The sequence below is a fragment of the Corapipo altera genome, unplaced genomic scaffold, assembly GCF_003945725.1.
Source record: "Corapipo altera isolate COAL_440 unplaced genomic scaffold, ASM394572v1 48b, whole genome shotgun sequence".
Lineage (NCBI taxonomy): Eukaryota > Metazoa > Chordata > Aves > Passeriformes > Pipridae > Corapipo > Corapipo altera.
Genome location: NW_020884884.1, coordinates 10,315,157 through 10,330,530, shown reverse-complemented (window position 1 = coordinate 10,330,530; position 15,374 = coordinate 10,315,157). Strand labels below are relative to the sequence as shown.

Here is a 15,374-nt window from a genome sequence, read left to right as displayed (position 1 = left end):
GCAAGTCTCAGACCAGAGGTTACTTTTATGTTAGGTTTAAAAGATCAACCTTTTATCTGTTAATACTGCTCTTCTTGTAGCCTTTTATAGGTTCATCTCAGTCCTGTTCTCTCCTTCTGTTGCAGTAATGGAGGGAGGAACTCTATACTGAGACAGCGACATCACATGAACTTTTTTGACCATAAGTGGCCAAGAATCTTTAAATACTTGCTTTCCAGATCATACACAAACTGGCAAACTGGGCCCAAAAGGGGGCAAATTTTGCAAAGTCAAGTTAAAACTATCTTTGGCATTTGTCCTTGTCTGCCACCCAAAAAATCTCTGATTTTCTGCATTATAAATATATTAGCATACAAACAAGCTCAGAGATGTCAAAATTTGTGGTATCTTCTGTGAATTCTAAGCAGAATACCCACTGTAAGCTGTAAAGTAAATACTGTTCAAAACAGAAGCAGGCTGAAACTTCAGCCTTTCTGTCCTAATACTTGTAAATAGTATTTTGCAACTTCTCTGACTATCGCATATGTATTTTATATGCAATTTACACTTTGAGATGTGTTAAAAGGCCACCAAGAGTCATTTTCTTTTAAATACCAGGACAGGTATGTTAGAAATCTACATCAGTAGGATCGAATAAATCACACTGAGGTTAAAGTTCCTGTTATCCGGTTTCAGAAAAATAACTTCTTTTGATGCAAAGCTCTTGATTTTCATTCACCTTACCCACCACACATGAATTCACTGCACTAATCTAAAATGCAACCACACTAGTGTGCCCAGTTTCTTAACAGCATAAAGGGAGGTTTCACGCATGTACCCAGCAAATGGCAGTGATCTGAATGTACGACCGTGTCTCAAAGAAATATTGTCACATACCACTCTCTGAAAACCCCAAGACTTTCCACGCACTTCTACTGACAAGTTACAGAAAGTCCTCTGTTTCTAACTAAGTTTTTCTATGCTTTTTATAGCAAATAACTATAAGCAAAATGGCCTAGGGCCCTGCAACATTAGCCAGTATCATTTTATCATCTCAATGTGTAATTATTCAGCCAGTTTTACCCCGAGGAGTCAACTCTCCTATATTTTTTTCTTACAGTCTTAGGGGGGAAGGAAAATAATATGCCAGCAATAGAAAGATCTCTACTGGTTCACACAGAAATAGGAGTATAGTTTGTGGTAAGCCTTTCAAAAGGCAAGCACCAAATACTTCTAGTGTCTTTGATTTTAACATACAATACAGTAGCTGTGTAAATTAGCTTCACTCTTGTTTTGAATAAGACCAAACAAACCAGAACAGGCCAAGACTCTGATTTATGTTATTACTGCCTTTGGCTAAAAAAAGCATCATTATGCTTGAAGAACACTGTGATCCCACAAATTAGGGAAAAAATAAATCGTGTGTTTTACTTTCATGCTTGAAAAACTTGTTTAATTAAGAACGTTCCTCCCTTTGCCCTTTTGACAGCTCTTTACAAAGAAATAAGAAAATGAAAATGTAACTTGCAGTAAAATAGAAATCCCAGGAAAAACTACTGAATGAACACCCTCAGAGTTTCCCTTAGGGAAAAATCCCCCAGGGGTATTGTACAGCTCTCCCCAGTCACACAGGGACAGGAGCAACTGAGCCACATTCTGTCATGATACAGGAGCAGATTAGACTCATTTCACCAAAATGACAAAACAAGCAAGCACGAAAATACCCCGGAGCCCTGATCTCAGTTTGGAAAAGGATGCAACCATCTGAGTGGACTATTATTGAAGTCACCTCTTCTAATTCCCTGCACAAACTTCCACATGCATCTATATTCTCCGAAATGCTATGCAAACCCATGGCCCCCTCCTTTGCTGAACTTCTCTTGAAATTACATAAAACACAATGCTGAACCAAGCACAAGTTTAGTTGTAAGAATATCAGCACTTTTAGGGCTGCAGAGCTCTTATTCACATTCTCAGTAAGACTGTTATTCTCTATGCTGCTGACCTTGTCACCTCCTGAGTAACTTCAGGATAAGATGTCTTAAAGGGGAGACAGGGAAGAAGTCGCTACAGGTTTAAGAAGTTAAACAGGCACATAAATAACTCTCTCCATGATTTCTTTACCAGAGGCATTCAGAATAAAAGGGTGAATGCAGAATGCCAACACCAAAAACAAATTAAAACTATTAAAATCACTCTGTACTATATTGAAGAGGGTTTTACAGAAGGACTTCAGTCTAACAAAGCCTTGCTTGCTGCAAAAGCCAGAAGTAATTAATGTTTCCACATGCAAATCCAGAAAGGTGTGCATGCACACACTGAAACTGAGAAAGAAAACAAGACAACATCACCTAAGACAGCACTGTAAAACTAAATACATCCCTATTTCTCTGGGGATCACTTGACACATCACTTCCAAAAGTTAAAAAAAAAAAACAAAAAAGAGAGAGAGAGAAAAAAAGGCAGCAATCAATTGAGGGTAAGCATTTTTTTGCAACTGTAACGGTCAGTAGAGAGAATTCCTGCATACCAGAAAGCCCCACCTTCCCATCTTCCATCCCCTTACCATTTTGAAGGTCTGAGTAGCTTTTGTTTCCACAGTCCGTAGTATTTCTCGCAGACTCCTCATTCCTTTCACAATATTTCTATGGGGAAAGACAGAAAAAAAACCCCAAAGCATGAAAAACCCCCAAAACCAGCACATTGGAGACAAAATGCTTTTATGATGTGCCAACGCTTGGCAATAAACTCCATGTTCAAACAACCCATGAAACAATCACTAATACTGAGTGTGCAGTAGCGAGACAAGTCACTCTGAGGCACAGACAGGACAATGGCACAGAGCAAGGCAGCGACTGTAGCATGCCTACTCCAGATGGCTTTCTAAGAGAAGATCACATTCACATTTGATGAACAGAGGGGACATATTTATAAAGCAGATGCTGCTCCTTAAAAGCATCCACATCTCCTCTTCACACACACAGATTGTACTCATTTGAATTATATTGAGCTTACGTGATGCTTTTAAATGACGATTGCTTTTAGGTGGTGCTTAAACGCCTTATGTCTGATGGTCCAGCCACATGATGAAATTACAGTGGTTTAAACAGTTTATTATAAGGCAGCTAAGTTGCAGTAACTGTCTGCAAGCACAGCTTAACCTGCAATAAGAGGGTTAGGCTAAAAAAAAAAAAATTAAAAAACCCCCAGAACACATTACTCTGCATACACCATGAGCAATTAAAGCTGACTAGTTGCCAAATGGTATCTTAATCACGTATCTGTGCACTCAGGAAGATGCAAGGAGGAAAGATTAAACACTGTACATGCTAGTTAACACACTGTCAGGCTATAAGCTGTTCAAGGCTAAGGATGTGGCCCTACCACCACAGTAACTGCAAAATGGTTCAATGTACATTCATTGCAGGGTGGGAGCTACCCAAAGAAATACAAGCTATCGGAAAAGGAGCAATGTTGGACAAGAAAACAAAATAAGCAGTTGTACTGGTACATTAACTGCCACTTCAGCTTATCCAGGAGAATTTTCTGTGCAGAAGAAACCTAAATTTCATTTAAAAAAAGTCATAACAATCTTTTCTGTCAAACTGATTAAATTTTGAAGGTAAGTAGTACAGACTGCATTTGTGCCTACTTTCACGTACTGCAAACCTTCTTGCACTCCAGAATCAGTGGCAAACACTTGATGAAAATAAAAGGTGATTATTTTGGGTGGCAGGGGGATAAAAAATGATCACCATGAATCTTGCCTACACAAAATGCCACCCTAAAGCTTGTGGTCATCAAGTCACAGAATCCAAATGCATGTGGCCTTACTTCAATACTCATCTCAATTTTAAACTGACGTAGTCTGTAGATTACCTAATTGTGGGCAATGTACATACCAGTAAGAAAGTAAGGCAAGAGCAAAAACACTGGAGACTTGCCCCTATAGAGAAAGTCAGATGTTGTCTTTTTTTCCCCGTTCACTTTCTCCTACGTAAAACATGAACTTTGAAATTATCAAGGGGAAAAAGCTCAAGGAAGTTTTTCTAAGTTGGACTTTAATGCTTCAGCATGCTCCCCAATTACAGGGTCAAGATACCACACGCTTTTTAGTGGGTCTAGAATAGAATATACCCACAAAGATGCAGTTCTGGACTTTAAACCGAGGAAAGCAATAAGGCATGAGGTCTTATTTATGCACAAGTAGTGACACCAAATCCAACAGAACTATTCACATGGTATTTACTATTAGACAAAATCAATAAATTCCCCCATATCAAAAAAATACACCTTCCCAACTGCTCTCCTTGGTTATTGAAAACTACCAGTATTTCCCGTGCATCCATGGGCTCCTTAAGAGGGTGGACAGAAGAGTTGTGGTGTATAACAGTTTTACAACATTTTCAAAAATGCATATGTTCAAATTTCTTGTTAGCATAATGGTATTTGTCTTAATAAAATGCCTATGAATTGCATTAAGTACTATGAGAAAGAAGATTAGTGATCACTTGCAAAGCCAATTAATTTCACATTTGGCACATACTAAAGAGATGAAAATCCTACAGAATGTCATAAAAAGAGACATTTTCATTCCCAGAGAACTAGACTGCCATTACAGTTCCACTTTTTAGACAAGGCCACAAACCAAGTTAAGCTTCGTGGCAGAAACACCTTGCTCTGGAGGGAAGGGAAGAAGAAAAGGAAGGAATATCGACACATTGAAGTGAATGAAAGAATAAATAGCAAATTGCCAGGGTTGAAACCATGAAGCACAAGACAAATGCCTAGGAATGCTTTCAACAAAAGTTAGGAGAGCAAAATGGGCAGCACAGGAGGAGCACTCAGCACTCACCACCTCCTAGACAGATGCTCGTGTAGTCAGGTTCCATCAAAGAGCAACCACTCCATTCTCTGAGTTCCCAATTCCAAAACATGCAGAGCATCTGACAACAATATCAGTTCTACAGGACTGAGGATTTAATGTGGCAGGTTCTATGTTTTGAACTTTATCGAACATTATTGAGCCATGACAGGAGACAGAGCACATCTGCCAGCATTCTGCAAACATACCTCACTACAGGAGTTTGTCTTTACATTTAACTGTTCCAAGCCAGGAGACCATCTGAGTATACATTTCATGTTGAGCAAATGAATTGCTCTACTTATAATAAGGAACTTACTGTCCCATTAATGGATGTCCTTTATATACTAGCTGTGCACATGAAGAGAATTTTTTAATTAGGGCCTGAAGAGGTTAACAAAAAGTATTTATTTGAACAGAAATACATGTACATAGATGAGTGGATGAGGATTCAAACATAAAAACTCTGGCAACTCCTGGGAAATCCATCTGATCTTATGTAGTTCAGAAACTAGAAAATCTTGAGCCGTTGCAGAACCTGGATAGAGGACTACCTGGAAATCTCAGGTACTGCTGCCTCGAGCCATGGCATTAGTGAACATCAGATCATGGAAATTAAATGAGCTAGAAGAGTCCATAGGCCCCTACTGTACCGCTAAGATGCCAGAAATAGAAATGAGGAAGAACAGGAAGGGAAAAGCACATGATCATTAAACTGCTTTGGTTTAGCCACAGAAGTGGCCAGAGAGCCATTTAGAAAAACCATGATGAAATGCAGTTTAGTATTCAATCACAGTTAATCTAATAAAGAACAACACAGACAATCATGGCCAAAACTGTGACAAAGAGCACCCTGAGAGTCCAGTCAGTCCACCCTGGCATGAAAATATGTTTTGTTTGTACATGTACCCTGTTAATACAGAGTAATTAACTAACAGTTCATGAATCAATGCAGTCATACTGCATTTATGCCATATAGTTTGGCTAACACTACACACAACATTTTAAGATACAAGGAAATAAAGAAATACACTGTTTTCTGTGCAAATTTCTGGGAAAGAATACTGACAATAAACCAGAGAGCACAGAGGTCTGCAAAGACAGTCTCCCAACAACACAGACACCAGAAGATCATGTTCGTATCCCCACTGACTTACTGCTAAAACAATTAGCTGCTAACACATGGAACAGACCATCTTGAGAAGACGGCAGTTTGCAGAGTCACCTCTCAAGGGTAAAGCTGTACCCAAAGCACAGAAACAGCAGCAACACCATTTCCTCTGCCCACCTCCTTTTGCATCTTTGCATCTCACCCAGGTTTCTAAAAAATCATACCCTTTCCTTAAACAGCTGTTCATGCATAGACACAAAACACACCTGAAGAAGTGAGCCTCAGATTCCTATGAATAAGATAAGACATAACAAGTAAGTACAACACAGCATATTAGTTTCCTAATGGCAGCCTGTCTAACAGAGAAGGGTGCTCAAAAAAAGCCCCAGCCCAGTACAAAACAAAAGCTTAGCACTTATCTAGATCCATCCAGCAGACAATAAGACTTGCTTCCAAATTACCAGCTGCAGTGTCCTGGATAAGGTGCTAGATTGAGATGACTAAAGAGGAGATAAATGTCAAGAAAGAACACATAAATTCCTCAGAAGAGATGAATAGTCCAGCAGAGACTGTCCTACCTGTCTTTATACACTAGATACTACTGTGAAACTACACATACATGAAGTTACTCTGAAAAGTGTCCTTGCAACAGAAGCCTACAAAATTTCCAGAAGGGATCTAAGTACTCTAGAAAACTGACAGAAAGGAAGAGAAACAACTATGTAAGTTTTCCCTATTAGGCATTTTTGCCAGGGTTTTCCAAAGTAATTTAGGTCCCAACTTGAGAGATCATATGGAAACTCGAGCTCTAATAAATGCTTAATAATAATTTTTCAGAAATTCTTTTTCTTCAAGTGTCCCATCTAGAGCTTCCAAAACCAACCACATCCTGTAGAAAGCTCTGACTTTGTCTTGCTTGTGGAACTCCATACATACTTCAGCTGCAATTATGATAGCAGTATACATATCCATTACTTCACACAGGTGAAGCATGCTTAAAAATACTACAAGCATCTTGACCAAAGACCCCATAACAGCAAGAAGTGGTAATACCTGTTCAATACTCTGATAAAAAAAGCATCAAGAAATTATCCTAACCTTCACATATGTGCATCAGAAAAAAAAACAAGCAACCAAACAACCAAAAACCAAAACCTAGTGCATATGCTAACAGGGAAGACAACTGGCTGCCTCCTACAGTATGACATCCTATATTCTGCATCTACAGTATCAACACTGCTCACTGGAAGAATAAAAGAAAACTTTTTTGGGGTTGTAGCAAGGCCAACAACTGCAGGAAATGTGTCTTCAGCAACACAATGCTTTTAAGTTAACACCTTATTAAATGCATCTGGGACTTGTACAGTTGCAAGACTTTTTGGTCCTAACAGCTGGCAGCTCAACACCTGAAGGGCAGACCAGACCTTTCTTTCATCCTAGTGGCTTCTTTCCACTGCACACTGCAAGAGAAAAGGGCATCCCTGACCATGCTCCGAGAAGATAATGTCTGTTCCTGCCAGCAAGAACAAAAGCATAACACCACCATTTATATCCCTCAGCTCTTCTACTTGCTGAGACAAGAATAAAGCACTCATCATTCCTTTTGTACACGCATGCCACTGGGAAAGGACATCCCACCTGACAGGACCTACCCCCCAACAGCGTGAGCAGTCATCATCCAAGGCTTATTTCCTACCAGAACATGTTGGAAGCAATAAGGAGGACAAAAGCATTTCTTTGAGCTATTCAGTATTGGTTAGGGAAATTTATTATACCCATGAAGCATCCTAAAAAGCTTCTTCCTACTTCCATCCTCTTTTCTTAATATATCCCAGTGCTGCTTATGCCCTCTCGTGGCAGAAACCACACATTAGTATCAGCTGTGGTGGCAAAGACAAGCTGTGGTGTCCCACCAGGCTTTTTATCCCACCGAACCTTCAATCCCTGGCTGGTGCTTCTCACTTGCACTGCAGGAGGTGATGAACATGTGGGATTCCATTCCCATCCCAGCCACAGAAGCTCCATTGTGCTGACTGGGATGCTCTTTCATCAGGAGACAGCTACAGAGAACATTTTGCTGCTATTGCAGCAATTCAACTTATAATCAAAGCCCTGCATAATTCACATCTGTATTTTGCTTCAAATTGTTTTCCTGTACATTTTTTTGTGGGTTGTTTTTGTTCAGGGTTTTTCTGAGGGGGAATTTGTTGGGGTTTTTTAAGGCTATCATTAAAATAACACGGAAACAGAGCAAGTGGGGCCCACAGTAGTAGCTAAAACATCACACTAGATATATTGAACTCATCACTGATGAAGACTGAATTTAAAATGGGCTGATTAAAATGAACATGAGTGAGTTTGATATTCAAAAGGTGCCTAGAGGACATCAGTGCCGTATGTTCTAAATGAGATTTTATTTTATTACATAGTTAATGAGCTTAATGGTAAGATCTAAGCTTTTTGTTTGCCATGAGAACAACAAAAGGTTAGGAAAGCACATGCTGCGCCACAGCTAGTCAACCCCCAGCTCACCTGGGAAAACCACATACCTATCCCCTGCTGTCAAGCTGATACTGAGACTATGCTTTGTAAGTCCATATTTTCTTTATGCGTAAAGGGGTCACTTCACAACATAGAGCTTGGGGTTTTTGTCAGCCTCCAGGTTAAAGAAGGCTTACCTGAAGGCACCTCTCATGGATAGCTTAAGGGTACAGCTTCACTGTAGGTGTAGGCTTTTGAGAAACAGTGGTTATTCACAGTTGTATTTAAAGTAATTTCTGGGGGATAAAAAAGTAGCAAAAAATCCCTAAACAAGAAGCAACCCTCCTCCAACAGAATCAAAAAATGGTACCAATTTTCTACAGAAGAATTTAAATTGATTTTTGCTGGGATTTTTTTTTTTCCTTGTTCTCAATCTTTCAATCTTTTCTCATTTTTTGCTTTCTTCTCCATTTTACTCAGCAGGTAAAAAAAGCCAAAATTAAATACTTGCAAAGATAGTTTGCCGTAAGAAATTCAGTATCTGATTCCTTAAGAATAAATGCAATATTATGGTGCAAGAACAGGACTAGGAAAGGATGGACTCTCACAACAACACATGTGGAAGAGACACTCTCCCACATGACAATTTCTCCATCAGATAACCAGAGCTGATTATGTTTTGAATGCATGGCCTGATTTAGGGAACAGCATACCCTCACTGATGGCCTTTGGAAGTGGCAATTTACTATGTCTTTTCTGCTGTTCTTGAGAAGGTTTTCCACAGGTGAAATTCACTGTAGGTTTGCAGATACCAACTCCTCTTGCCCTTCTGAAGTTCACTGGAAGATGTATTTCAGATGCATAATAAATACCACAGAGCAACACTGTTCCTGCACGTATTCTCCACAGTAAAACCATACAGATTTAGAGTATTGATTGGGTCATTTAAGAACTTAAACAACCACAGAAATAAATGAAAGAAACTACTTGTAAGACTCTAAATCAGGCCCTGTGGCTGCACATTTTAAGAGCACACAGCTGCGTAAATTCCACTCTCTCTTTACGGTCTAACTCCCATCACCTCCACAGGGAGCAAAGCTGAGGCAAGACAAGAAAATTGTTCTACTCCACCCTACCTGTGGATCTGGAGAAAAGAGGCTTAGGACTCTTAAGGGAGGAGAACAGGGAAGGACGCTGAGGGAGCTTCAGGTGAGTCAGCAGCAAAAAAGTCATAACAGAATATATAAGAAAAAAATAAGCCTACATCTGTTCTGAGACAAAACGTGCAATATTATCTATTTTTATTAACATCTGCATCCACCTACCCCTTCTTTAAATGAGTCACGTAGGCACTCTGTAGAGCTGCTTCCAGAAAGTAGGAAAGTTCAAACTCGGAGTAAGTCATGTTGCTGCCCTTCATACTTCTTGAATGTGTGTTGTTTAAGGTCTGTGAGGGGAGGAAAGAAACATCTGGGATTACAGACAACTGCTTGAACTAGTCAGGTCCTCATGAGCCAGTGACATCTACAACAATAAAACATTAGCTTCTGCCATCAGATTCCTTTCAGATTACTTGAAAACTTTCCTCCATTAAATATTCAAACATCTTTCAAAGTCAATTTTAAAATAAACTACACAATGACTCCCATGAAATATTCTGCATGCGATAAGAGTTTTGAAACACCATCACTTATTACTTTCCAACCTTTAATAAAGTAAGTACAAAGCCACACATTAACACCAACAGCTTCAGAAGTACTACTCAAACTACAGAGATCCAGCATCTTGCCCAGAAATATTAACACAACGTTTGAGTAGGTATATCTAGTTTTATGTAACATAAGTATTTGTAAATAAGCCATCAGGAGTACTGATGGAAGAATCTTACCCTTTCCTGTTTCTCCTATCAAATCCTTCTTGCTTTTGCTTCCTTACTAGTAACAAGCAGCTTTCATTGCTTAAAGTTGCCCTGTGTGAACTCTCCAAAGAAGGGTTTTACATCTAGGACTAGAGAAGGACTATGAACTTTTACATCTATTAGTACTCCTGCACCCTTGTCTCCATGTCTAGAAGACAATCACATGAAAGGAGATTGTAGCGACGTTGGGGTTGGTCTCCTCCCAGGTAAAAAGTGACAGGATAAGAGGAAATGGCCTCAAGTTGTGCCAGAGGCGGTTTAGACTGGATATTAGGATAAATTTCTTCATTGAAAGGGTGAGTGGTTAGACACTGGAGCAGGCTTTCCAGGGAACTGGTGGAATCACCACCCCTGGATGTGTTCAAAAGGCATATGGTTTAGAGGTGAACCATGGCAGTGTTAGGTTAATCACTAACCTTGGTAATCTCAGAGGTCTTTTCCAACCTTACTGATTCTATGACTCTAAGTGAATGAATTACAGTTCAAACTGTTTCACTTCTTTGCAGAACCAAGCTGTTAGTAAAAAAATTTAGCGTCCAGTACTGGCAAGAACTCATCCTTCCAACAATGGAAGGACATTACTTAATTTGAAATAAAAAAGCTATTCATTTTTTTCCTGCAAAGAAACAAGACCAGACAATTTGGTAGCTGGCTTTTTAAATGAATTTTTATACATGCACTAAGCTCATTTTTTCTTGTTTCAATGCAGTTAAAAACAAAACCTGAAAAAGAAACACACCTTTGCTACTGAGAAGAGCAGAAATATCTGGTCAGAAGGCAAAGGCCTTTAAGTTAGAGAACAGATAACATGCATTGCTCTCAATACAGTTGATGTCAAGCATAACATGTGGCAAAGGAACGGCATGGAAGCATATGACATGTCCTGTAAAATCAGCTTGGTCAGAGATCTCTAAGCATGCACCCGGCAAATCAGCGGCTCATGTTACCTGCACAGCTCAGTGGAGGGTTCACAGTACTCATCTTGCTCAGTACCCCAGCCAACCACTGACTAAGCAGCTACTTGCTACTAATCATAGAATCATAGAATGGCTTGGGATGGAGGGGACCTGAAAGATCACCTAACTCCACCCTCCCTGCCACAGGCAGTGACACCTTCTACTAAATCAGGTTGATCAGAGGCCCAACCAGCCTAGCCTTGAACACTTCCAGGGATGGGGGATGTAGGTTCTAAATGATCTAGATTCCTCCTGGTTCACTTGAAGAAGGTGAAGCACCAGCAATTAAACTGCTGTGGCTGACCCAAAAAGGTTTCTTTCAGCTTGTTAGGGATCTCTATATCCACTACTGTATATCATTTATACAGCAAGTAAATGATACACATTGATGCCAGCACTTGCCATGCAAGTTTGCAGTCCCTCCTTAGTACAAGCTAAATTTGAGATACAACACGAGCATATCTGAAGCATTTGGTGTTTTACCACAGGTAAACCAGCTAAACTGCTGTTCTGCAGCTGATTTTACCGAGACATCTCACTCCTTCCAGCTTGTTCTCATACTGTCTATGATCACTGTCTACCACATGACATTTCCCCATTATTTTTTCATTTTTGCTGTCAAACCCCTGAAAATTCCACCCAGGCCACCAGGCAACACCCTAAGCACATTTCTTCTTACCTTCTCAAGCTCCTGCAAGTACACCTGGGCAATGACACATGCTCTCTCAAAACAAGCCATGACTTCCTCCTCCCTTTCACACAGTCGAGCACGTGAGGCAATTGAGTTGGTTGAGCGCTCCAGTGACATACCTGCAAAATGTCAACACCTTCTTTACTGAAGCCAACCAACAGCAGTATGGTCATATTATTCTTAATTTACCAGCTGACAGGAAAGTTCTTCCATATGTGGGTTTCCCTCTCGTTCTGATGACTTTCAGGACAACACCCCCAAGGAAAATACAATTCCTACACATGCAGGGCATCTTTGTCATGCTGCTCGAACACACAGTGCCACTGCACACTCCTACAGTGCCTTTCAAACACTTTATGAAGAGAAGACATACAGTCCCTCTGGTAGGAATAAGCAAAGAGAGAAACTAAGGACTATATTTCCAAAGACAGCTATAGATTTTGGGTGCTTCTATTCAGCGAAACCCTGGCACTGAATCTGATAATTTCTAGGCATCTGCTACTTCAAGTGAAGCTTTCAATAAGGAGCAGTTTTGAGAGGGAGGAGGGAAAAAAACAACAAAAAAACCCTGGAAAATTATATTGAAACAAAGCTGGAAAATCTGAGGCCTCTCTTGGAAAATCTGAGCACACACAATCTGCTCATGGACAAACAGCAAGCTCTTGGCAAGGCACAAGAGACTCTTAACCACAAGATCACCCTCTTTTCCAAAGAAAGGAAAAAACCCTGGGTTTTGTACTACTAAAACTCTTTCTTGTGTCATGATCCAACACCACTGACAACAAAGAGTATGTGTTCCTGACACAGATCCACAGAGGTGATAAAAGAAGAAGAGAGTTTAGCTGTCCAGACAGCCTTTCCAAGGAATCTGTTTTGACCGCTACAGCACGTGGCTAAGGATTCTGCCCCACATGAGGAGTCACCACGCATACCCAGAGCCACACTTGCCTGGGCTCCTGCAGTCCCGGGAGGCACAGCACCTCAGCACTGCTCATTTCAGGAGTCTTGGTAACAAACTGCTGTGAGGCAGGAACAGGCAGCCAGGTTTACAGTACAGGCACTCATTATGGAGGAGCCTGACGTTCCTAGGCAGTCTTAGCTTTATTTACTTCTAATGTTCAACATTTGTTTTGTCCCCTTGGTTACTCTGCTAGGAGTTTCCCTATCTCATGTCTTACATTTGAGCCAGACATGAGCAGTCAGTTCAGTGGGCTGGGAAGAGAAGATGCCTCACTGCTTCAAGCTCGGGAGGTGGTTCCCCACTCCTGCCTTCTCCCAAATCAGATGCGCACACCACGTTCCCTCAAAAACCTCTGCCTTGGTGGAACATGTTAGTACCCTCCACCTCTGAAAATCTGGACCAGAGTAGAGCAGGAGGACTGGATTTACTTCAAAATGACAGTGTGTGTGGGACAGGGTTGACAATCATTAAGCTGCTTTTAACTAATGCCCATTCTGTGTTCTTTCCTTTCTTCTGACGTACACCTTGGACAGCATCCAGATATAACAGATTTTGTCCCAAGTCCATCTATGAAGTCTCTGCCTTTATATCATGGGTTGTTCTCCTATTATTTCAATGCTTCTATCTTCCAACCCTGTCGCTATGCAATGAATGAAGGGGAAAAGAGGACATTAACTCTCCCTGTAGAAAAAAACAAACCACAGGTATCCAGTGCTACATCTAGAACAAATAGCCTACAAATATTCTTCTTAGATCTGTCTCAGTTTTATCCACCTCTAAATTTCTAGTCATTCCCCTTAAATGAAAATAAATTTTAACAAGTGTGCATTTCAGAGCCACCATCCCCTTAAGTGCAAAGTGAGGCTCAGGGCCCTGAAGAAAAATCCAGTATAATCCACTGACATTCATACACATGCAGCATTTAATCAAACTGCAAGAGCCATCCTAGCACAGTCTGTATGGGGGTGTTTATCATGGGAGATGTCACACAGAGAGAACAGATAAAAAGCCATTTACATACATGGTACAGCCCACTGCAAGGAGTTACTATCTCTAAGCTCTGACACAGGGGAGGAAAGCAAGCAGCCTTTGCCAGCATCAAGTACTGACAACAAACATGCCCATCCATGCAGTCAGAAAAACAAAGCTGGGGCTAATCAGAGACAGGGGAACAAACATCTCTAAATGGGTTCTTGCCACAGTAAGCATACAGCAATACACAGTGTATTAAACCAGATACTATGCTATACAACTACTTGTAAAGGGCGAGAAGAAAATATGACCCACGTGATGTGGCATTAGTCATGGTTCTTTCTGCTAATACCATACACACTGACCTGATGTCATTCAAGTATAAAATATTCTACAGAATGTGAACAGGGCTATTCTCCCCTACCACAGAAATGCAATGAAAAGAAAAATTAAAGCAAGCAGACAGCAAATCCAGCACACAAGGGGAAAAAAAACCATAAGAAAAACAACATAAGTTCCCTATCCTTGCAGCCACCAATTCAGTTCTCACAATACAAAGCCTCAACAATTACGGATTTGCTTGAGTGTAGCTGGATAAGACTGTTGACAGGCCCTCCAGTGCCGAGAGCACAAATTCCACTAACTCTTCTCCATCCCCCTGATAACTGGGGAATATCAGCACAGAAAAAATTTTGCAGCACAACACACATTTTAAATTCAACTCAGTTTCCAAAAAGTGTCAGAAAGCCAGGAAAGCCATGAAACCATGGCTTGAAACCAAGCATGAAAGCCACGCATGCTACCTCCACACTAGATTTAGCGAGAAAAGTGGAGCTATTGCTAAGACAGAATTAGCTTCCAAGTAAAGCATAAAGCCATATGCTTTCTTGGTAGCTGGTAAAGGTACTTGGGTATTTTTCACAACCAGTTGTGGTAAGAGAATATCAGCTTAAAACTTATCTACGCTAAGATTTTTTTCATATGAATGAGGTGCCCAAATTTAAATATATATTACATACATACCCTAGTAATTTTTTATATAGTGGAGACACAGATTGCTAACAGCCTATGGCCCAAGCCCAAGATTTCAAAAGACACATGTTCCCAGATGATCCTTTAAAAGAACAAACTCTACCCACTTCAGAAGCAGTAACTTTCTATGTATAGAAACACTGCTTTTCTTTCCTGCATAAAGATAAGGCTTTCATTCATCTCCTCCAGTTCTCCCAAAGATTCATCTCTGGCTCTTCACTTTTCTGTAATCTTTGCCCCTTCTTCTCTGCTCCCAAATTTAAGCTGCATTTATGTCAGAAAGAAACCCAAATCCATAGGGTTTGTAAGACCTATCACTGAACTAATTTCTTCCTAGAGCTGAAATGCACTGCTCTCATTTATAGAAATCTGAAAGGGGAAATTTTATGAAGGCTTATTTCCACATTAA

The 15,374-nt window shown here is 40.4% G+C and overlaps 1 protein-coding gene across 6 annotated transcripts in view; it reads right to left on the bottom strand.

The window, feature by feature from the left end:
• The window catches only part of TTC7A (tetratricopeptide repeat domain 7A), a 173,638-nt gene that overhangs the window by 140,404 nt on the left and 17,860 nt on the right, over positions 1–15,374 (bottom strand). For 3 of the 6 annotated variants that reach the window (XM_027641742.1, XM_027641743.1, XM_027641744.1), the window contains 3 exons: positions 11,989–12,119; positions 9,761–9,882; positions 2,546–2,624 (listed from right to left, as the gene is read on the bottom strand). In XM_027641742.1, the coding sequence (XP_027497543.1) occupies positions 2,546–2,624; positions 9,761–9,882; positions 11,989–12,119 (332 nt within the window). Of the gene's footprint in view, positions 1–2,545; positions 2,625–2,994; positions 4,778–9,760; positions 9,883–11,988; positions 12,120–15,374 lie in introns of those variants that run through there. The other 3 variants (XM_027641747.1, XM_027641746.1, XM_027641748.1) reach the window with 2 other exon arrangements.